The sequence below is a fragment of the Muntiacus reevesi genome, chromosome 3 (assembly GCF_963930625.1).
Source record: "Muntiacus reevesi chromosome 3, mMunRee1.1, whole genome shotgun sequence".
In the NCBI taxonomy this organism is placed as follows: Eukaryota; Metazoa; Chordata; class Mammalia; order Artiodactyla; family Cervidae; genus Muntiacus; species Muntiacus reevesi.
The window spans coordinates 82,886,932-82,912,227 of NC_089251.1; the positions used below are offsets into that span (position 1 = coordinate 82,886,932).

The 25,296-nt window shown below is 36.7% G+C and overlaps 1 protein-coding gene across 2 annotated transcripts in view; it reads left to right on the forward strand.

Moving 5' to 3' along the window:
* Positions 1-25,296, forward strand: part of HEATR5B (HEAT repeat containing 5B) — a 95,447-nt gene that overhangs the window by 28,930 nt on the left and 41,221 nt on the right. For both annotated transcript variants that reach the window (XM_065929438.1, XM_065929439.1), the window contains 7 exons: positions 500-675; positions 3,505-3,610; positions 4,948-5,138; positions 7,730-7,889; positions 12,219-12,408; positions 15,220-15,389; positions 20,488-20,632. In XM_065929438.1, the coding sequence (XP_065785510.1) occupies positions 500-675; positions 3,505-3,610; positions 4,948-5,138; positions 7,730-7,889; positions 12,219-12,408; positions 15,220-15,389; positions 20,488-20,632 (1,138 nt within the window). The remainder of the gene's footprint in view (positions 1-499; positions 676-3,504; positions 3,611-4,947; positions 5,139-7,729; positions 7,890-12,218; positions 12,409-15,219; positions 15,390-20,487; positions 20,633-25,296) is intronic.

Genomic DNA, 25,296 nt, shown 5'->3' on the forward strand with positions numbered 1-25,296 from the left:
TTGCTTTTGCAAAGATCAGTTTTGACTAGCTTTTTGATTGTTGGTGTTCTGTTTTGGTTTAGTTTATTTTGTGACAGGTTAGAAAGGAATAAAATTTAGTAGACTGAAGATTTAGAACCTTTTTTGCCCACTGAATACATTATTTCATATGTACTTTGAAGAAGTTTCTAAAAGTCACTTTAAGAAACTTTTTTTGTGGGTTTAAGTTATTCCTGATGTTATTTTGCTTACACATTTTAAGGTGGGTATTGTAAAAATGTTTTAGAATGAACATGATTTTTTTTAATTATTTTTTTTTAAATATAAAATTTAACTGTTGTGACTTCTTTAGATAGCCAAATTACATCTTTCTCTATTTAAACATTTCCATAGTTAATCATTCTGCTTTTTTATTATTACCTTTTCTCTCTCCTCCTCTGTTTTACTCTTCATGCCCAGTACTTGGTAAGTGAATTTCCTAAAGTAGATTTCGAATGATTTTTATGTCCTCTTTTTGCAGCTCCAGCCAAACAGTGCATCTGGGAGTGGGGCTCTGGAGCATGATCCATCCTCCATTTACTTACGAATACCTGCAGGAGAAGCTGTGCCTGGGCCTCTTCCCCTTGGAGTTTCAGTCATTGATGCTTCCGTGGCTCTTTTTGGTGTAGTGTTTCCTCATGTTTCTTTTAAACACCGGTTAGTATAAAGTCATAGTTAAATTATTTTTAAGTAGTAGTTTTTCCCAGCCAATGAGTTTCCTTCTATTTCTCATTCATTAAGTGTTTTTATGGTGAAAAGATGTGGAATTTTGTCATTTTTTTATTGCACCAATTGAGATGATTTGGGATTTTTTTCCTTCATTCTGTTAAGGTGACATATCACATTGATTAATTTTTGTCTGTTGAGCCATTCTTAAATTCCAGGAATAAATCCCACTTGGTCATAGTGTATAAACCTTTTAATGTACTGCTTTAGTTTGCTCGTATTTTGTTCAAGATTTCTTTCTTTTTTTTTTAAAGTGTATAACATATTTTTTTAATTAATTTATTTATTTTAATTGAAGTTTAATTACTTTACAACATTGTAGTGGTTTTTGCCATACATTGACATGAATCAGCCATGAGTGTACTTGTGTCCCCCATCCGCTATTTTTTTTTCATTTATTTTTATTAGTTGGAGGCTAATTACTTTACAGTATTGTAGTGGTTTTTGCCATACATTGACATGAATCAGCCATGGATTTACATATGTTCCCTATCCCGGTCCCCACTCCCACCTCCCTCCCCATCTTATCCCTCTGGGTCTTCCCAGTGCACCAGTCCTGAGCACTTGTCTCATGCATCCAACCTGGGCTGGTGATCTGTTTCAATTTCTATGTCAGTATTTGTATTTGTAATTTTCTTATAGTGTCTGCCTGTCTTTGGTATCAGTTTAAAAGTTTTCAAAATATATTCTGGATGCAAAAAAAAAAAAAAAGAGTTCACACAATAGTCTCAGAAACATAATATCATAAATTACATGCAGACCCCACATAATTTGAAACTGTTTTTCAGGTTTGAGCCCATGTTCTGGCATCTAATAACTATTGTATTATGGACCAGGTCTTATACAACTAAGTTTTCATTGTAATAATTTGTTTGCCAATTTATAAGGCATAGTAGGTTTGCCTGTATCTTTAATTAGGGACAGCAATTTTCCAAGTCTTTTGATTTTGTTACTGAGAAAGTGAATGAATGAGAAGTCTACTCCCTAATATAGCATTTGTCAGATGGTTAAAGTCTGGAAATTGGAACACTAAAGTAACTGATTCTTTTTTTAATGGGAACATTTTAGTTTTCTACGCTTTATGTCCACAGATACTGTACTTAACTTTTAGGTGCTTTATACTTATGGTGATTTTCCCAGAAGAAGGACTAAAAATGAATTAATGTAAAATCTTCACAGATAATTCAGTTTTTAAAAACTATGCCTCAAGAACATTGTTGTATTTGCATAGAAAAGATAGCATGTCTTCACATATGTAGGTTGCTTGGTTAATTGTTTTTTAACTTGAGGGGAAAATTTTGAATATGGAATTTTACTTTATCTAGATGTCTTCAAGAACATTTGGTCGCTACATGAATGTTAAAGACTTAAAAGTGAAAGAATCTTATGAAACATCTATTTTAATGTTCTTGTTTTAAAACTAAAGAAATCTAGATCTGAGAGCTTGTGGTTTGCCAAAAATTATACAGCTAGTTGTGAAAGCTGTAACCAGAATCCAGGATTATCTTAACTTTATTAAATCACTTTTGTGAAACAAGATGAAGTGAAAATTGATAATCCTATGAAAAATATAATATATAACATAAATATCCAGGGATGGAGGAATCAGTGAATACATTATGGAAAGTTGATAGGCTGAAGTATGTTTTACGGAGACAATGTTTTGATATCAGCAAATGCTCATTATATAATGTTAAATGAAGAGCGTAAAAGACAAGAAGTGTTGCAGTTTTGAATTTAAAATATGTAAAAATCTTCAGCGGTTATTCCTAGGTAGTAACTTTTTCTTGATATTTTTCAAATTAAAAGAAATACTTTATAGAAGGGGAAACCTTTTTTTTTAAGTTGCGCATTTGAGATCAGTTACAGGCACACAACGTTTGATGGCCGTGTTGGAGCACATGTCCGTCTTCTTAGGTGTGTGCCTGAAAACAATGTGGACAGTACCCTGCTTCCTCACCGTAGATGTGGGTCAGTGTCAGAGAGGTGTGCACATGTCAGCCCGAATAGGTGTCCTCTAAGTACCTCTGACTGGGTTTCCTCCTGGGGGAGAGATGGTTTCTTCCTGTTGGGTTTTTGAAGAATGCTTTGACATGAGACCTGTGGCCTTTTATAATTGAGCTTAAACCCTTCCAGTGAAATTTCCCTAGATTCCTTTGCCCTACTCCATTTCTTTTTAGAAGAATCTGATGTGACCTCATTCTCTTTAATCAGAATTGTCTCAAATGGCTGTGATTTGGGGAAGAGGGGTAACTGTCTTATTTTTAAAAAAATGAGAGTGCCACAACCAATTCACCTCTGATTTTTCACATTTAACAAAAGTGACCAAGCTAAATCTTTAAAAAAAAAAAAAAAAAAACAACTCCCAATTAGCTTCCAGAAACAGGGCATGAAGTACTATCTTCTTCTATGTGTGAACATTTAAAAATTTCCAACCTAAAAATCTTCCACAGAGATGCACAGCTAATGATGGTTATTCTGTTCAAGGAACCTTGAGCATCTACTTTGTTGCACACGGAAGATGACTCAGATTATGACCTTATTTTGCTGAATGAAACTTAATGTTAGTCTCTTGTGTTGCACCAGTTGTTTCATGTTTGTATATTAATTCAAAGGAGTGGGGAGCTGGTTTAGACCAGGGAATGAAAATAGAGAAGTGATAGCATGGGACATTATTTGTTAAACAGCTTGTCTTATCTCTGTTTTTTGAGCCATATTTGAATAAAAAGTATTGCTAATGTGATCTTTATTCTACTATAGATTACAGATGTTGGATCACTTTGCTGAATGTGTTAAACAAGCCAAAGGTGTTCGCCAGCAGGCGGTGCAGCTTAATATCTTTACAGCTGTCCTTAGCGCACTAAAGGTATTTACTTTTAAAACATAGTAAATGTTCTAAACTGAGATTTTTAACCAATACCTTTAATATAGTAATTCAGGCATACCTAGACTATTATATAATCTGTAATATTAAGTTGTTAATCTATAATATGGTAATATTAAGATATTACTGTTTTGAAATAAAAGGATAACAGGTAAAGAGTTTAAATGGGCATGAATTAAATCATATTTTGTAAACTTCAGGGAAAGAGATGTAGACATTGGTTATGCAAAAAAGATTGGTACCATTTATATAATCATCAGTATACATCTTTTTTAGAGACTGTCAGCTACCAAGCTCTTGGAGTTTTTTTAAGTGGTGTGGTCATGGTTCCCCTCAGTGGCTGGAAGGCTAGCGAACACCTATAATGTTTCTGCAGAGTATGCTTTTATTCATAGGTGTGCTCACTGATGGCTCTGCTGTAGTTAACACTTTCCCTCGGCAGCGCAACTTAGATTTTTGGCCTCAAGTAAATAAATAATTTTAAGTTCCAGGACAGTAAGTATAACTGGAACCAGAGATATTTACTTTTAGTATGAAGAAACTGTGTCAGCATTCATGCTTTGTCACTTAGTCATGTCTGACTGTTTGCAACCCCATGGTCTGTAGCCTGCCAGGCTCCTCTGTCCGTGGGATTCTCCAGGCATGAATAATGGAGTGGGTTGTCATACCCTCCTCCAGGGGATCTTCTCAACCCAGGGATCGAACCTGGGTCTCCAGCATTACAGGCAGATTCTTTACCATCTGAGCCACCAACATTCAGTTACTGATTATTCTTACCTCATTTTGTCTTTTTTTTTTTCTTTTTCTTTTTTCTTTTTTTTTAATTTTTTTATTTTTTATTTTATTTTTTTTTTATTTTTTAAATTTTTTTCATTTTGTCTTTAAGTATCTACTGGATATACTCTTTGTGACATAATTATCGTCTCTGGCATTTTTATATAAACGTATCAGAGTTTCATGTTCATCAGGCCTATTTCCTTCCTTAAAGTTAGAATGATAAATTTCAATCAGTTAATAACAGTTGTTTTAATAAAACAGTGTCCTTTATATATAAAAACAACTTTTAAATACTTAAAAGACACATATGTGTCTTTGGATAGAGACGCTCCTAGGGATTGTTGGTTTTAGGGCTGATTCAGCTGTAACTATGTTATGTATCATGTTCTGAAATGATGTTTAGGAAAGTGATTGCTGTCAATTTAAAAGGTGTTAATTCTAAGCATAGTATATGCATGGGAAAGCTGGCTGAAGAGAGTAATGTGTGAAGATGTTAATTTACAAATATTGCAGTCCTTTTTTTTTTTTTTAAATAACCATAGGGCCTCGCTGAAAACAAAAGTACTTTAGGACCAGAGGAAGTTCGTAAATCTGCTCTGACACTGGTTATGGGGGCTCTGGACAATCCAAACCCCATCCTACGGTGTGCAGCAGGGGAAGCTCTTGGAAGGATGGCCCAGGTGGTTGGAGAAGCAACTTTTATTGCTAGAATGGCCCAGTATAGCTTTGACAAGTGAGTCTCCCTATCAACGAGTAATTTTCTCTCATAGTCGATGATGTCGTTTAGATAATCAATAATTATTATTAACCGGACCATGTATTTTCTACACGGTGCATGCTTTCAATGTGGTGTGGGTTTCTTTTTCAGCTCTTGGGTGTTATATAATGGAATCAAGAGGATTGTTAATAAGAGTTTCTCTCAATTATGTGTACTTTGCTCTTAAACAGGTTCTTTGAAGTTCTTTTCTCTCATTTATGCTCCCCTGACCCCACCATTGCCATTGTTCTTTCTGTTAATATTTCACTTTTTGGACAAGCCATTCTTTTTCTTACTACTACTAAGTTTATCATTACTTAAATTATTTCTGAAACAGGGGATATATTTAGCATTAGCTTTTAGGAATTTTGTGGCATATTAATTTAAAAGAGTGATCTCAGAGATCCAAATAAATGTGATTAAGATGATAAATACAGTTATTAATGACTTGGTTGTTAATCAAGTACTTAAGTAGAGCAGTTGAAAATCAAGAGTGGTTAGGAATTAACACTTGGGTAATGTAAACTAATCATTTTTATGTTTGGTATATCTTCAGTATTAATTATACTAAATTACATCATGATTATTAACAAGAGAGACATTGGGAGAAGCAGTGGTTGTGAAGTAGTGATTCTAAAGAAGTGTTTCTGAACTCGTGTGTATCTGAGAATTGTTGTCCTTGTTTCATGCACAAGTGACACAGTTTGGCAGGTAGAGGATAATGCCCCAGTGTTATCGCTTGACTCACTAAGGACAATACAAGTGGGCAGAATACAGTCAAAATATTCCCACTTAGTCTTCTGCAGGATGGCTTCAGTTATTTTCTAGTGATCAGTTAGCTTTACATTTTTCAAGTATCTCTCATTGATCCTGAAATCAACTTTTTCTTTGGAAAACTCTTGAATGGTTAATTTTTCTTTAGTTACCAGGGGTTTTAATTTATGTGTCTTCAGTACCTATCAGAGTATCTGTTTCATACCTAATCTGGTGAAACACAAGGACATTTTATTCATATTCATACCTGTCTGGTTTGCGGGTGTTCTTAATGCTTAGTTTCATTAGCTTTTCCAAATAGTTTATTATGATCTAAAATTAATTATTACATAGATTTTAAGTTACCCTTTTTTTTACATTTTAATTTATTTGAAACTGGAATTTGTCGTAAAATCTCCATGAAGTCTTATAATTATTTTGCAGCATTCTCACTTTGATACCTCTGGGAAATGTGTATTCTTCTATCTTAGATTATTTACTTTATTGAATAGATAATTATTACTGACAAAATTGGCTCAACTTTCATTTTAGCTCACTGCCTTGAACTTTGAAAAGTAACTATGTGAAGGAAGCTTTCTAATCTATATAATGCTTTAGAATGCACAGATGTCATTCATTCTTCTTTCATTTCTCAAAACAACTGCTATATAGAAATAATGATAATGTTTTGTTTTACAGATGGAGAAACTGAGAGATAGAGAGATAAAGACCCCTTATCCAAGGATATAATATATTAGAAATACTGCTAAAGGATTTCCCTGGTAGTCCAGTGATTAAGACTTCACACTTTGCAATGCAGAGGGATCAGGTTCAATCTCTGGTCAGGGAAGATCCTACATGCCATGTGGTGTGGTCGGAAAAAAAACAAAAGTACTACTCTGGATGTACTTAATTCACTTCCTTCATCACTGCATTTCCTAATGTCTATTCTAGCTTGACAGCATTTGTACTTTTCTTTGCCATAGGCAAGCTAACCAGCCAGAGTCTTGGGATGGTTTTTTATCCCTTGACTTTATTTCACTTTTATGAGTTTAATTATGGATGGTTTATTGAGAGTTATAATACAGTTTGTTTGAGCTTTCTTTTAGTAATACAGTTTTGAAAATATAATCAAAGTTGCTTTTAGGCTCGTTTGCAATTTTAGAAGCTTTGTTCTTAGTGGGATTTTCATCTTCTCTAACAGTAACTATGTTGGTGCGTGATTATGTCATAGTCGTTTTCTCTTATTTGTCTTTTGTTGAAAGCACCAGTGGTTAAAATATATTTCAAATGGCTCTTATATTTTCGAGGAATAATTAATATTAAAAACTCTGAAGTTGTAATTTCTTTTTCATGTTTTCTCTGAAATGAAAATAGGCTTTTATTCAGTGAAATGTGTGCTTTTAGCCCTTTTAAATTAAGTCTCTAACTCTTGTTAATGACTCTTGTTAATGAGTCTTGTTAATGAGTTCAGGTCCAGGTTCAGGTCTGTCGCTCTAACTCTTGTTAATGAGTTCAGGTCCAGGTTCAGGTCTGTCGCTCAGTCGTGTCTGACTCTTTGTGAACCCATGAATGGCAACACGCCAGGCCTCCCTGTCCATCACCAGCTCCCGGAGTTTACTCAAACTCATGCCCATCGAGTAGGTGATGCCATCCAGCCATCTCATCCTCTGTTAATGAGTAGAGAAAGAAGTAATCATGATTGTAATCTTTCCTGATTTCCAGAATAGATCCCTTTTATTGTGTGACTCATAAGTTTGTTGTTGCCATAGGGAGAGAGAAGAAACAATCCCTGAAGCATGACTCTTTTCCAGGTTGAAGTCAGCTCGAGACGTCGTGTCCAGAACCGGCCACTCATTGGCTCTGGGCTGTTTGCATCGTTATGTTGGTGGTATTGGCTCAGGACAACATCTGAAGACCAGTGTCAGCATTTTGTTGGCTCTGGCACAGGATGGAACATCCTCTGAAGTCCAGGTAGGATATCAAGTTTTTTATTATGAAATTTGAAAATATTATTTGTAGGAAAATTTATTTCTTAAAAATGGTAATGATTCTGATGAGTTGTTAGGGAAAATGTCTTAGAGTTTTTCTCTATCATTTTGTTTTATGAGTGTATAACAGGATTTTGTATTTGAACCTAATCCTAAAGTCTGTCTTATTCTGGGAATTTGATCCATTCCATACATTACTTGAAGCATTGTTTTTTTTTATTATTTATTATCTTTGGTACATGTTTCCTCTCCTTTGTATTTCCTTACCTTAGGTAGATTGATCAATTTCTTTTAATAACCTTTCTCTCTCTCTTTCTCTAATACCCTAACCCAGGTACAGGGTCATGGGTTGAATCTTCAAATGTACTTCTTGAATTTCATTTTTTCTTTCTCTTCAAATATTTTACACAAAAATAGATTTAATTACAGTAAGAGGCAAAAACTTCATGTGTGTGACAATATCCTAGATTCTTGATTTGCCATTTCACATTGATGCATCCCAAAATATTGCGTATATGAATCCAATAGCTTTTAACTTACCAGCTTCACATTGGGGCTCAGATGATGACAGAAGAGACAAGTTTGGTTGCCATTATTGCCTGTCGTTGGTGTGTTTACAGATGGCTTCCTTTGCCATCAGAAAAGGATTCAAAATCCACCAGAGGCTTCTTAGTCTACAGGCTTGGTTTGCTTTGACTGCTTGGAAAATGTTTTCAGCTGTAAAGCGGAAACGTCCCCAAAGAACTAAAAACACAAATGAAATAATCTTTCCCCTTAAGAGGGTCTATGCTGTTTTTTTTTTTTTAAAGCTGTTTTCTAAGTGCTAGATGTGTAGTGTTCAGGTCACAGGTTAGCCTGTTTAGCTGTGGAAAAATCCAGCTAAGTTTCTCTGGCATGTGGGATCTTCCTGGGTAAGGGATCGAACTTGAGTGTCTTGCATTGTCAGGCAGATTCTTTACCACTGAGCCACCAGAGAAGCCCCTGTTTTTTTTTTAAAAAAACACTGTTTCCACAGTAGTCTGCACGAAAAGAACACAACTGTAAAATTATTTTACCTAAGAAGATGCTGCTTTCTTCTTTTATGTCAAAGAGTTAGTGCTAGTTTTCTTTCCTTTGTCTTCCTCTTTTTCTCAGCCCTCTCTTGCTTTAATTTCCTAAAACCACACTCCTGTAAGTGACTGCTTCACATGATTCATTCCTATGACATGACATTTTACTATAATGTAGATCACATACATTCCCTCAAAGCTGCTTTTTCAGTTCTCATCTGCTTGTGAATAGTATGGTAGCATTCTTCATTTTTCTGTAAAGTCTCTTCTGTGTTAAGAACCCTAACTCAAAAATTACACTTCACAGTCAAATTATTGTATACATATATTCACCTGTAATTACTAGAGATTTATTGTTGAATAGTGGTTTCTTTTTTGTATCCTCAACTCCTGTGTTTAGATCTCTGTTCTTATTTTATTTTTACTTGATAGGAAAACTTCCTTTAACAATAATAATCTTGAGAAGGGTTGTTGAGTGGTGTGTTTTTTGATTCCTTGCATAACTGAAATGAACTCTGTTTAATCTTCAAATTTAAATGATATTTGGTTGGATATACTATTCCTGGCACACAGTCCTTTTTTTTTTCATTATTCATAGATATTTGGGTATTTTTTGTGTTGCATGTGAGAGTCTCAGCTTAATTTTTGAGTTAGATTTCCACAGATATTAACATCTCAGTTTTTTTTATCAGTTATCTATAAAAGCTTTCAAATATGTTCTTTAAGATGTAGAAGGTGACATATAAGCCAATAATCAAATTAACCAATGTACAATTACTATAGTTTTCCTGCATAGAGGCTTTGAATATCCAGATGTAAAACTTTAGTGATAAATACATTTTCTTCTTTTATGCTGTGCATGTATTTTCAACTCCCAAAGACATCAGTTTATGTATTGATAATAAATTTCTAACATAATGGAGCTTATAGACTTCATAGCTGTCTTTTTCCCTGGCTTTTTATTTCTTTTGCTAAGGAACTTATCTGAAATATGCCTATAGGTTTATAACCTTACATTTTGGTTTACTAGCATTTTCCCTCTATCCTTGCAGCTTAGAAATTTCATCAAGTTGTGTATAAGTTCATCTTCTCTTTTTCACTTTCTGGTACTTATTTGCATATTGAGCCTCTTGTCTTTTTCCTCATTATTTTAAATTTTTTGTATTTTCACTGTGTGTTACAAGATAATCTTATGACTGAACTTCCAATTGAAAAAGTAATGATTTTTGTATTTAATAATTTGTTGTTTAGTTGCTCAGCCATGTCCAACTCTTCTGTGACCCCATGGACTATAGCCCGCCAGGATCCTCTGTCCTTGGGATTTCCCAGGCAAAAATATTGTAGTGGATTGTCATTTCCTTCTCCAGTATTTAATAATAATTATTCTTTTTTTCTAGCTTTTTACTGAACATTTAATATAAATCCTGGGTTGTTTTTTTTTTAAATAAAAAACACTTCTCCTTTGTGCTTTAATTATATTGCCTTAAAAATCCTTGCAATAGCTTTATTAAAATACTTTCTTTTCTTCTTCCATTAATTTTTTTCTCCAAAATGTGTATCTGGTCTTCCTCCCTCAAGCTGCTGTATTCCTATTACTTTTCTCAGTAGGTATAGTTTCTATACATAATTGTCCAACTCAGGTTGCTTAATTCCCTAGGATTGGAATAGATTGACAAGTAGTAGAAAGTAAGGTATCGATTTTTTTTTCCTACCCCGTTGTCAAGTTGGGAAACTTCTCTATTGAGACCTCTGTGTCCTCAGCTCAGGAGTGCAGCTCTCCTTTGGAGATGCCAATAGCAAAAATAAAAGGTACTGGTTTCCCTCTCCGCTGAGAGGAATGAGAAAGTTGGACCAGATGATTTTAACTTAGGAAAAGAAAAAGGGAAAAGGCAGTTTCCCTATCTGATAGGATATACTCTGTGCTCCTTGTGCTGTCTGTATTCTAAAGACCAAGAGAGAAGAGTTGGAATGGGACCAGAGAAGGGGTGCCAAGACGGCCTTCACATCCCTTCTGTAAGTTGCCCACACACCCACTCAGAACCTTCCAGATGCTGCAGCCCAGGCTTCCCAGCGTAGATGGTGCCTCTGCACATCCTTCTGCTTGACACAGAGAGGCTTCTAGTAAGGCTGCAGTTGAGTTAGGAAAGCCAGCCAGCAACACCGCCATCTCTCCCGCACTTACCTGGTACATGCTGCTTCACTGCAGCAAAGCCCAAACCTATCATAGGCAAGGCACTCGAGTTTTAAAACCTATGAAGAGAGTTATAAAAATGAGGTCTCAGAAACTGGAGAAGGAGGCAGACGGCATCAGTGGTGGCAAAGCACTTCAGTTGGCAGAACGCCTGGGCTGTGGTGGGGTCCTAAGAAGACCTCATGAAAAAGGTGAGGCCGGAGCCCTAGTGAAGAAGGGTGACTTTACTTAGAACAGGAAGGAAATGTGAGCCTGAGCCCAGCCAGATCACCAAGGTGTGAACTGTATGAAGCAGGACCTTTAACTGCTCTTCAGTCAATCCATTGTGGCTTCAAAAATATGTATAGGTAAACTCTCTTAAGAATTGAGAACTGAATGAGGTGTCTGAGAGTGTGTCTTTGTTAATAAAGTGGAGAGTTTTTTTGTTTTTTTAAAAAGATACTTTCTTTAACATGTGGATGTTAACATGGGCAGCTTAAAGGACTTTTCATTTTTTAAGCCTGTGCTGATTACAGTACATTGCTCCAGGTTAATTTTGCAAATACTATTAGCCACTAGGATTATTTGTGCTTAGTAAACATAAATTAGAGCCTAAAAAGATTTGGTGACTTGAAGAGCTGTTATGTGAATGTCGTTGCTTGAGAAATAGATCTGAGTACTACAGAGCATTGGTGTGGTCATGGTTTTATTTCAGGCTAGTTTCTTAGCAAAACTGTAAAGCCATATCAGATGTCCTTAGCATCCACTAAATTAAACTCTCATTACATAAGTTTCTCTTTTTGGGAATTGCGAAATGCATGTAATTATCATAGAGGAAATGAGTTCATCGATGAAACTTTTTACCTGACACTTAAAGTCACACTGCAAAGGAACTTTAAACAAAGCGTTTGTGTATCGGTTGCTTTGGTCATTGGCTACTGGTAGCTTATGTGTTGACCTTTACTCATTTAAGGAATATATTTAAAAATACTTATATTCACTAAAAATGAAAATATTAGTATTATGAAAATTCAAGTTAAAATATCAATTCACTATACTATTTACAATAAATTGAAATTATATTTTATTCCAGACTTGGTCCCTTCACTCGCTTGCTTTGATAGTGGATTCTAGTGGCCCAATGTATCGTGGATATGTAGAGCCAACATTATCTCTAGTTCTTACCTTGCTGTTGACAGTTCCGCCCTCACACACAGAAGTTCATCAGTGTTTGGGTAGATGCTTGGGTGCTATAATAACTACAGTTGGCCCTGAACTACAAGGTGAGTAACTTCATCTTAAGCTAAAGGGATCACACAGATAATAACTGTCTTTCAGCTTCCTGAGTATTACCTTCAGATTGCCTAAGGAAATCTAATAATAATAATAATAATTTTTGTGTGTTATGTACTGGCAATTTACTGAACACCTGGAACTCTGCTTTTTATGTGTGCTATTTTATTTACTCCCCTTAAGAAACCTGTGATATGAAGATGCTTTTTGAACTTTTGAGCAGAGAAAACATCTAAGTTAAAATGTTACTTGGAGCCCTATGAAGTCAAAGGTAAAAGTGGAGTTCCTTTGGCCTGGGGTGCCATCCACTTGTCTTCATGGACTCTAGCTTCACTTTTTTATTTTTTTAACTCTAAGGAATATATTATTTTCTCTGAGGAATTAAACTCAGAGAAATTAATTAACTTGCCTCGAGTCATTCAACTGAGGAGTAGCGGATTTGTGATCCTAAGGCCCAAATTCTTACCATGTACTTCCACTGAAATAATTCTACAAATGGTTAACTTAAACACTCAGGTCAGAAAATTATTGTGAATTTATGCAAAATATATGAGCTACTTTCAGAGCTTTCTCTTTTCCCCCTACTATTTATTAAATCTTTCAATGAGTCTAGCTTTTTATATGTATTATCTCATTTGATTCTAACAGCAATCCTGATAGAGGTATATCTGTCCATTTCACAGATGAAATACTGAGACTGAGAAAGGTTAAGAACTTTCCCAAGATTTTATATATGTTATATAGCCAGTGAGGGCTTCCCAGGTGGCACAATGGTAGAGAAACTGCCTGCCAGTGCAGGAGATACAGGAGACGCAGGTTCAGTCCCTGGTTCGGGAAGATCCCCTGGAGAAGGAAGTGGCAACACACTCCAGTGTTCTTGCTGGGAAAATTTCATAGACAGAGGAGCCTGGCAGGCTGTAGTCCATGCACAACTGAGCACACACACACAGACACACACACACCCGCCAGTGAGTCACTGGAATCAGAGGTCAAGCTCAGGTAAATTTCCTTTGCTTGTCGGCCTACATTCTTAACTACTATGCTTCGTTGCCTCCATTCGGATAGATACTTTAAAAAAAAAAGGGAAGTGAAAAAAGAAAGGATCTTAAGGAGAAATGCTAGGAGTGGAAAAATACATGATTTATGCATGTCTCTATCTTGGTCTCAGTGCCCTCTTTGAGAAGGTCGATATTTCTTTCTTCCAGTGAATATCACAGGTATGTAGAGAGAGTAAATATGTGCCCTTGATTAAGTGTAGGTGTCTGCCAAGTGCTTTCTGCTATGATGGTGAGGCCTGTGTATTTCAAACTAGAGTATGACTCTTGTGTGACTCGGTGATTTCCTTGTTTGGTCTCTGTGCGTAAGTGTGTGTCAGTCTCTTAAGTCATGTCCAGCTCTTTGCGACCCTGTGGATTGTGGTTGTCAGGGTCCTCTGGGATTTCCCAGGCAGGAATACTGGAGTAGGTTGCCGTTTCCATCTGCAGGGTATCTTCCTGACCCAGGGATCAAATCTGTATCTCCTGTGTTGGCAGGTGGATTCTTTACCACTAAGCCGCTAGGGAAGCCCTGTTTGGTCTTTATATGTATATAAAAATTTTTTTTTTGCATTGGTAAAAATTTTAAATCACTTATATTTGGCAACTAAGACATTTTTATCTAGACAGTGTGTAATACTATACAATTTATTTTTCCTATCTCTGCTGAAATTGCCGTTAATCTTATTAGGAAAATAGGATTTGACATTATTACATCATAGAAGTGGTACTGTTATTTGAAAAAAGAACCAGAGAATAAGGAATGTTCTGGCTCTTCCAAAGGAAACAATGATAGGCTTAAAAGACAATATAGTTTATCAGAGGATAAATATAAAGCTAGGTAAATCTAAGAGAGGTGTTTTTGTCATTCATAAACTGTTGTGTTTTGAAATCATTTGTATAGATTTTACAAAGTTTTTGTTTACAAAACCATCAGAAATAGGGTTATTTATCTTAAAAGTGACTCCTTTTAAAATTTTGATTGAAGCATAGTTGATATACACTATTATATTCATTTCAGGTGTAGTACTTGGTATTTCAGCATTTATATATACTATGAATTGATCACCACGTTATGTCTAGTAACCATCTGTCACCATATAGTTATCACAGTATTGCTAACTGTATTCTCTATGCTGTATGCTATATTCTTTTAAGAAGTGACTTCTTTTTTGAGGTTGGCTTTCAAGGAGAGGAATTTAGGGGATGACTTTCTTATAACAGGGGACAGGCAAATTAGGCAAATTAACTATGATCCATGGGCCAAATCTGTCAGATGCCTGGTTGTTTGGTCTTTTTTTTTTTTTTTTAAACAACCCATGAGGTGAGAATTGTTTATAAATGGTTATGTAGGCACTTCCCTCATAGAGTAGTGTGGATTTTGCCTCCTGGCGAGCAAAATAAAAAATATTGGCCGTCTTAAGAAAAGTTTGCTGACTCTTGTTCTATAGGATTTTATTTGCTTGATAAAATGTAAGCTGTTAAAATGTAAGGCGAAAAAAAGTAAGGGCATTTCTTATAGTGATTTTTAACAGTTGCAGTACCAAACCTACCATAGAGCAAACATACTAGTTAATGTTAATTCAACATAGTTATTTTTTTTTAAGATTGAGGTAGAGTTAATTTACAGTGTTAGTTTCAGGTATACTTTTTTGTGTGTTTATTTGGAAAGGGGTTATTTAGAAGATAGTTATTTTCTGGGAATATTTTTGGTGACACTAATAATAAAGTCACTGTATTTTGCACTGTCTTGTATCTTGCTCCTAGGGAATGGAGCAACAATCTCCACAATCCGCTCTTCTTGTTTGGTGGGCTGTGCGATAACCCAGGACCACTCGGACTCCCTCGTCCAGGCAGCTGCCATATCCTGCCTTCAGCAGCTTCACATGTTTGCACCACGACATGTCAATTTATCCAGTCTTGTTCCTAGCCTTTGTGTAAGTATAAAGCTGTCTCATTCTTTTATTAGTTTAGGGAACCCAAAATTTGTTTTCCAAAAGATCAGACTAGAGCAAAGCAAAAAAGTAAGTTTCCTGGATTGTGCATTCTAGAGTTTCAGCTTTAGTAGTCACTTTATGACTGTTCATTTTATTCACTGATTTTCTTTTTCACCTTTTAGGAAATATTTTAATGAACTGTTAAATAAGGTCCAGAGGACTTTCTCTGGATCAAACATACCTCAAAGCTGGGCAAGTATGTTGTACAGAGAGTGTAATCTCTTGGGTGCAGCTTTAAGAATAAAAATTTTTTTCTTTTTTAAAAAATGTACAAAAATCATCATACATAGCACGAAAGGAAAATATTAAAGTGTGGTCAACATGGTCAACAATGATTATTTATAATAAATGCTAGAAAAGACTATAGGCAAGCATATAAACAGGGAATCCTATCATAACCCAGGCGTTCAGAAAAGAGTTCCTTGAAAAAATGATATATAAGATGCAAACTGTAGGATAAATAGGAGTTAGTTTGGGGAAAAGTATGATATTGGAGTAACAGCACTTATTTTTAAGCAGAAAGAAAAATACGTGAAAGGAAGGAATGCATTTAAAGAATCATTTAGTCAGAGGCTGAGAGGAAAAGTGGGGAGGTGGGTCATAAGGGCACAGGATGAAGCTGGACAATTATTTAGGGTGAATCAGTCCCACACCATCAAGGAGTTTTGAATGTGCCACAGTGTGGAAACCAGGTGCATGTGAAATGTTTACAAAGAACATCCACAAAGAAAATAGTCAATTAAGAGTATACAGCAGATTGCATTCTGCAGCAAGATATGTGCCATCCTGTCAAAAGTCATGGCCTAACACCCAAGGTTTGAGGGCACAGATGGCATCTCTTGAGCACGGTGAACTTGTTACATGATACAGCTCTGGCATGTGTGTGTGCTCAGTAGTGTCCGAGTCCTTGCAACCCCATGGCCTGTAGCCTGCCAGGCTCCTCTGTCCATGGAATTTTCTAGGCAAGAATTTTAGAGTGGGTTGCTATTTCCTACTCCAGAGAATCTTCTTGGCCCACGGCTCAAACCCCACACATCTCCTGCATTGCAGGCAGATGCTTTACTGCTGAGCCACTTGGGAAGCGCAGCTCTGATAGGCAACTGATAAATGTGATGAAGACTCAGACACACACTCCTCAGTTGTCTGGTTCCTCTGTGCATTTTTTTCTCCTTAAATATACTTATACTATGAAAGTTTTCCTTATGAGATGGAACATATTTGAGAGAATCTGGTCAAGTAATAACATGAATTTCTTTATGTCAGTGGAGGTTATCAGTAAGCCACAGAGAACACACTGAGTGTCCTGTGTGTTAACGGAAAATAATGTATCCAAAATTATTTTTTTTAGCATAACATCAAGGGTTTTGTTACACGGTATATTGGAGCACTCTCCTAAACATTTTCCAAAAATCTGGGAAAGCGATGGCATGGGAGATAAAAGATAAAAAAGAGGGCCACTCGAGTGGCTATCTTGATTCCACATTACTAAATGCCCTTTGAGCTGTCTTCATTACCAAATCTTTTGACACTCTCTAAAAAGTAGTTTACACATGGATTCATCCAAATTTGTGAAATCAGGGCCGTTCATCTCTATTCAGCCATTGCCACCAGAAGAGACCATACTATGTGATACCATATGTAATACCTAACACAAATGAGGTGATTTTTTTTTCAGGAAATCTATTAAGAGGTAAGCTTCACCACAGTAATCTTTATGAAATTATATAAAAATATTAAAATGTATATGATAGAACTGTTCAAACGTGTTTTTGCAAGAACAGCCACCACTCTGGATTACTTTTATTTTCCTCCTGGCAAGTAGTTGCTTTTTATACCATGTGATCAGTCATTCTCTTGTCCAGATCTTTTCTGCACACAGCAAATACATTACCTGGGATGATTGTAGGAGATTTCAATGAGAAAAAGATTTGAGCTAAATGCCCATGTCGCCAGTGACAGAGCAAGGATATCTCATTGTCCAGGATATAAGTACATGACAGGCACAAGAAGGGATAAGATAGCAAGATGACGTACGGTTTAAATAACAGGGCTTTCTGGGCTTCCTTTGTGGCTCAGCTGGTAAAGAATCCTCCTGCAGTGCTGGAGACCTAGGTTCGATCCCTGGATTTGGAAGATCCCCTGGAGAAGGGAAAGGCTACCCACTCCAATATTCTAGCCTAGAGAATTCCGTGGACTGTATAGTCCATGGGGTCGCAAAGAGTCAGACAAGACTGAGCGAGTTTCACTTCACTTCACAGAGGCGTAATGAAGGGAATGGCAACCCACTCAATTACTCTTCCCTGGAGAATTCTGTGGACAGAGTAGCCTGGCAGGGTACTGTCCATGGGATCACAAAGAGTTGGACATGACTGACTGACTGATACTAACTAACTAGAGGCCTAATGTAGGAGCAAGCAGCATGCTGTTCCTGAGGTTTGCAGAATATAAGGAAGAAAAAAGAAGCTTCTTTGGAAAACAGTGAGGCATAATCTGCAAAAGTTGAAAGTATGCCTACAGTATAATCCAGCAACTCCCCTCTAAAGTAAATACCTGAGATAAATGCATGCACATGTATGCCAAAAAAAATCCTTAGGAATTTTCATTCCTGGGTTATTTGTGCTAGCCAAAAAACAGGAACAGCCAAAATGTGTTCCATTCAGCAGAGTGGATAATGGTGTAATTCTTCAATAAAATATTATACAACAATAAAATGAATGAAGCCCTATTATGTGGAATCACATGGGTGAGTCCAACAGACATATTGCTAAAGAGAAACCATGGAAGAGAACAGACTTCGTGGCTCCGTTTGTATAAAATTTAAGAACAAGCCTTCACCGGGCCCTGCTGACAGCTATCACAGTAAATTGTGATTATATCTGAGCAGCTGAAAAGTTTGTGTGAAGCCACATATTTTTTTTTAATCAAATTTAATGTTTTTTTTTTCGTGATATTTTGTGGATGTTACCAGAAAGTGTCAAGGGAAGGTTTCCAAACAAATACAACTTAATTGTTACCTGGTTCACAGTGGCTGCAAAACACCATCAGCGATAGTTTGCATCTCTAATATCAGAGATGTTGAAATGGAGGGGTGGGGAAGTGACTTCAGGACTGTTAAAACTGAGTTTTTAAAAACATTATATAAACCTTAAAATATTTTATTTCCTTCACTTTGACTCAGGATTTGTTGAGTGTATTTTCTTAGCTACAATTCTATTTAATTGTAATTAAATGAAATTATATGGTGTTCTGCTTCATATATGTTTAATGCTTTGATCTTTCCACAGTTGCATAAGATAGGTAGGGTGGACCTATCTGTACAGATAAAAAGCAAAACTCTGAGAGACTTGTTCCTTCCGTGTCATATGACCATGCTTAACCTTACCTATAGGATATTTGAAAGTTTTAAAATGTCGTTGTTTTTAGGAAGAGAAAAGAAAACATTATGTTGAAAAAATCTAATCTGTTAGGTTTTCTCTCCTCAGTTATATTTTGTTTTTTTAATACTTGGTATAATTTCAATGGTTGTCAGCTTTATGCAAAAATAAGAGTTACAAATGCTATATTAACAGCATAAAAATACATCATCTAGCATTGTGAAGGAGTGATGTCTTCCATATAATTATTTTCCCCTCCATCATTTCTGGATGAGATTCTTTCTAAGATGTCTTGCTTCTTTGCTTAAAAAGCAACATATGGAGCAGAGTTTAATATTTGCTTGATGAATCAGATTGATAGATTGAGTGATAATAGATTTATTATCTATTCTATGATTTACTATGTATCATCTACTGATCTAAATAAAATATTATTTTAAAACTTATTTTATTTTCACTATATTTCTGTGGGAAATTGCTATCCTCATTTCATAGATGCACAAACAAGGCACAGAGAGGTTAGGTAACTTCCCTAAGATCACACAGGAGTGTGTGATTTAAACCCAGTCTGGCAACTGGAGCCTGAGCTCTTAATTATCATGCAGTGGTATGTCTTATGGTTTATATCATGTATTAGAGTGTACTACATTGATTCTTTCAGGAACTTTTGAAATGAAAAATATTCTATACTAAAATAATCTGTTTTGCAGTTCTTTTCAGATATTTATGTTTGCTTAATTTTAATTTTTTATTTTAATATGTACCTTCCTTTACTTTCAGTTCTTACTGTGTGCTCACCCTGTGACTTTTCATTTAGTACACTTGATCTCCGTGCACTTTAAAAATTTCAGTGACGTGGAGAATGGAATGGCAACCGACTCCAGTATCCTTGCCTAGAAAATTCCATGGACAGAGGAGCCTGGTGGGCTGTGTAATCCATGGGGTCACAAAGACACGACTGAGTGACTTCATAGTCGATGAACAATGTTGTAATAGTTTCAGGTGAAGAGTAAAGGGACTCAGCCGTACATATGCCTATATCCGTTCTCCCCCAAACCCCTCTGAGGCCCATCCAAGCCGGCATATAACACTGAGCAGAGTTCTGTGTGCTATACAGTAGGCTTTTGTTGGTTCTCCATGTTAAGTATAGCAGTGTGTACATGACCTTGCCAGAGTTCTAACTGTCCTGTCCCCCTGGCAACCATGAGTTTGTTTTCTAACTCTGTGAGTCTCTTTCTGTTTTATAAGTTCACTTGTGTTATTTTTTTTTTAGACTCCACATGTAAGGGTTTTCATATGATATTTCTCCTTCTGTCTGACTTCACTCAATATGACACTCTCTAGGTCCAAAAAAAAATTTTTTTTCAGTGACAGAGTTTAATAGGACTGTGTATAAAATGTGCAAAAGATCCTTCTGAGTTTTAATCTAAGTTTATTATATGATCTTTAGCCCAAGACTTGGGACAGTTCTTTTGTAGCCTGTTAAAATACTCTATAATTTATTAGTATTACCAGTTTTTGAAAAGTCCATCATTTGGCTATATTGAAAACAAATAAGGGGGTTAAATGAAGAGCCTCTTCGGAAATTAGGTGTTAATATATATCCATTAGACGAGTGAGATTACAGCTTTTTTAAAAAAGTCTAAAATTGTTATGGTTTACAGGTTCACCTGTGTAGTTCCCATCTATTACTTCGACGAGCAGCTGTGGCCTGTCTCCGGCAACTTGCGCAAAGAGAAGCAGCTGAAGTATGTGAATATGCCATGAGCCTGGCGAAAAATTCAGGGGACAAAGAGAGCAGTGGCACTCGTAAGTCCTGTTATCAGTCGTTCGTTTTAAGTATTTTAATATTTAAAATGAGTATTGCTTATTAAGTAACATTTTTGCATTGAAATATGGTCAATTTTCTTACTCTTTTAAATAAAACTTGTTTTTAAAATTCCTGTGTAGTTTTCCTGGTAGTTTTAAATTTCTAACTTTTTAAACACCCTCTTCCAACAACACAAGAGAAGACTCTACACATGGACATCACCAGATGGTCAATACCGAAATCAGATTGATTGTATTCTTTGCGGCCAAAGATGGAGAAGCTCTATACAGTCAGCAAAAACAAGACCAGGAGCTGACTGTGGCTCAGATCATGAACTCGTTATTGCAAAATTCAGACTTAAATTGAAGAAAATAGGGAAAACCAGTAGACCATCCAGGTATGACCTAAATCAAATCCCTTACGATGAAACAGTGGGAGTGACAAACAGATTCAAGGGATTAGAACTGATAGAGTGCCTGAGGAACCATGGAAGGAGGTTCGTGACATTGTACAGGAGGCAGTGGTGAAGACCATCCCCAAGAAAAAGAAATGCAGAAAGGCAAAACGGTTGTCTGAAGAGGACTTAGAAATAGCTGAGAAAAGAAGAGAAGCTAAAGGCAAAGCAGAAAAGGAAAACTATATCCATTTGAATGCAGAGTTCCAAAGAATAGCAAGGAGAGATAAAAAAGCCTTCCTCAGTGATCAAATGCAAAGAAATAGAAGTAAATAATAGAGTGGGAAACACTAGAGATCTCTTCAAGAAAATTAGAGATACCAAGGGAATATTTCATGTAAAGATAGGTACAATAAAGGACAGTCACGGTATGGACCTAACAGAAGCAGAAGACATTAAGAAGAGGTGGCAAGAATACATACAAGAACTATACAAAAAGATCTTAATGACCCAGATAACCACGATGGTGTGATCACTCACTTAGAGCCAGACATCCTGGAATGGAAGTCAAGTGGACCTTAGGAAGGATCACTACGAACAAACGTAGTGGAGGTGATGGAATTCCAGTTGAGCTATTTCAGATCCTAAAAGATGATGCCGTGAAAGTGCTGCACTCAATATTCCAGCAAATCTGGAAAACTCAGCAGTGGCCACAGGACTGGAAAAGGTCAGTTTTCATTACCATCCCAAGAAGGGCAATGCCAAAGAATGTTCAGACTGCTGCACAATTGCACTCATATCACACGCTAGCAAAGTAACGGTCAAAATTCTCCAGGCCAGGCTTCAATAGTACATGACCCGTGAACTTCGAGATGTTCAATCTGGATTTAGAAAAGGCAGAGGAACCAGAGATCACATTGCCAACATCGAGAAAGCAAGAGAGTTTCAGAAAAACATCTATTTCTGCTTTATTGACTACACCAAAGCCTTTGACTGTGTAGATCACAACAGGCTGTGGAAAATTCTTCTAAAGATGGGAATATCAGACCACCTGACCTGCCTCCTGAGAAATCTGTATGCAGGTCAGGAAGCAACAGTTAGAACTGGACATGGAACAACAGACTGGTTCCACATTGGGAAAGGAGTACGTCAAGGCTCTATATTGTCACCCTCCTTATTAACTTATATGCAGAGTACATCATGCAGAATGCCAGGCTGGATGAACCACAAGCTGGAGTCAAGATTGCCGGGAGAAATATTAACCTCATACACAGATGAGCCACCCATTTGGCAGAAAGCGAAGAAGAACTGAAGAGCCTCTTGATGAAAGTGAGAAAAGAGAGCAAAAAAGCTGGCTTAAAACTCAACATTCAGAAAACAAAGATCATGCCGTTCGGTCCCATCACTTCATGGCAAATGGATGGGGACAAATGGAAACAATGGCAGAGTTTATTTTTGGACTCCAGAATCACTGCAGACGGTGACTGCAGCCATGAAATTAAAAGACACTTGCTCCTTGGAAGAAAAGCTATGACCAACCTAGACAGCATATTAAAAAGCAGAGACATTACTTTACCAACAGAGGTCCATCTGGTCAAAGCTATGGTTTTTCCAGTAGTCAGGTATGGTTGTGAGAGTTGGACTCAAAAGAAATCTGAGCACCAAAGAATTGATGCTTTTGAACTGTGGTGTTGGATAATACTCTTGAGAGTCCCTTGGACTGCAAGGAGTTCAAACCAGTCCATCCTAAAGGAAATCAGTCCTGAATATTCGTTGGAAAGACTGATGCTGAAGCTGAAGCTCCAATACTTTAGCCACCTGTTGCCAAGACCTAACTCCTTGGAAAAGACCCTGATGCTTGGCAAGATTGAAGGCAGGAGGAGAAGGGGACAACAGAGGATGAGATGGTTGGATGTCATTACTGACTCGATGGACATGAGTTTGAGCAAGCTCTGGAAGTCGGTGATTGACAGTGAAGTCTGGCATGCTGCAGTCCATGGGGTCACAAAGAGTTGGATATGACTGAGAAACTGAACTGACTGACCTTTTAAAAATTTCATAGCTTTAAATTTTGGGGGTAGCTTTTAGTGTCAGAACACTTCTGCCACCCCTCAAGGATATTTTAATTGTATAAGGGGCATTGCCTTGTATCCATAATAGGCTTCTGAAAAGAGAAATGATCTATTTTGAGGATTTCTGAAAGCTTCTGATGTCTGACAGTAGTTAATTTTTTGTGATGTTACTTTTCCTTGAAGAAGTTAAGACCACAGTAACCAATAAAACTATGAAATGTCAGTAGATGTTTGGGTAGTGAAAAGTAGATCTTTACTTTCTTCAGTTCTTTTTGCTTTTCCAAGGGTTTTAAGTATAGCTTGCATATGTAATTAGCCTTCTGGGGATTCTCTGATTTCTCAGTTGGTAAAGAATCCACCTGCAATGAAGGAGACTCTGGTTCGATCCTTGGGTCAGGAAGATCCCCTGGAGAAGGGATAGGCTACCCACTTCAGTATTCTTGGACTTCCCTTGTGGCTCAGCTGGTAAAGAATCCACCTGCAGTGCGGGATACCTGGATTCGATCCCTGGGTTGGGAGATCCCCTGGAGAAGGGAAAGGTTACCCACTCCAGTATTCTGACCTGGAGAATACCCTGGACTGTATAATCCATGGGGTCGCAAAGAGTCGGACCTGACTGAGTGACTTTCACTTTCACTTTTCCTCTGGTTCTAGGGGTAGGTGGTTTGGGAACTTTTCAAGAGCTTAATTGACAGACATATTTCCCCTATAGTGAGCGAAAATTTCTACTTTTAAGAGCTTCCTAATGCATAGTAGTTTCTCGGGTACCAAGAAGTAACATATCAAAATAGCTTCAATTTTAGCATAATAAGAACTCTGTTAGCAAACACACTTTGTATTGTAGAGTGTGTAAGAAGTTTACTATAAAAAATCTAGCAGTAAACATTACTGCTTTTTGGTGAGAAAGTATGGCACCAAAAGTAGTTACAGAATTCCCTTGAATAAAAATTTCAAAACTTTTCTGCCAGTCACCATAATCAATATTGAAAGAGATTAACTAAGATTGGGAAGAATATTCACAAAATATCCTTTGTTTATTAAAATGTGTGCATTTGTATTTTAATATTTTTAAAGCTTTTACAAGTGTGTACCAGGGGGCCTAAGACACTCCCCCCGCCCCCCGCCAGGTTTGGTGATTCACTAGGACTCAGCATATAGTCACATTTATGGCTATGATTTATAACAGCAGAAGGATACAAAGCAAAATCAGCAAAGGGAGAAGGTACATGGAGTGAAGTCCAGAGCAGACCAGGCACAAGTTTCTGAGAGTTCACTCCCCATGGAATCACACAGGATACTCTTAATTCCCCAGCAAGAAGTTTTTACAACACATGTAAAATGTTGTCTTCAGTGAAGCTTGCTAGACCCTCAGTGCCTAAGGTTTTTATTAGGGGCTGGTCAAATAGGCATGATTTACCTAGCATATACTGAAAGTTCAGATTTTCTGAAAGTTTGTTGTTCAGCCTAAACAGATGTCCAGCATAAACCCTATTGTTGGTAGAGACGACTTAGGCATACTCAGCCACTTTTATCGGGAAATGATGGGGCTCTCTTGAAACCCAATCCCCAGATGCAAGTCAAGGACTAACTGTGATATCAGACCTTCATAGGGTAGTCTGGGCCCTGCTAGGGTAACTCTTCTATGCATCTGTAAATATCACAAGAGTACGCAAAAGAGGTGTTTTATCAAGGAAGCAATACCAACATATGAAATATCTTTAATCTCTAATGATTAAATAGTTACATGTTAATACAATCATAAGATAGCATTTTCTTCTATAAAACTGATCAAGATAAAAATTATGATTTTAACCAGTGTTGGGAGCGGTATGAATAAAAGAGAAATTTCTTATACCGCTGATAAAAATGTAAAGTCACACAAATTTCCTTGGAGGATTTTTTTGTCAGTATATCCTCCAAGTTTTCAAACCATGCTAACCCTTTGACCTAGCCTCTTTCAGGTATTCCTCCTCAGTGGTTAATCAGTTAATGTACTCCTAAGTCAGTGATTTGCAATGTTCATGTAAATTCATGTTGTGGAAGTCTGATTCCTGCTACGGGAATATATTCACGCTATACTGCTAAGTGAAAAATAGACATCTGTGCTTAATCTCTCTAGAATGTTACTTCCTCAGAACCTTCCATTTCCTGCTGTCTTTGAATTCCCCTGACTGTGGCTGTTTTCTGCAAGCCTCTC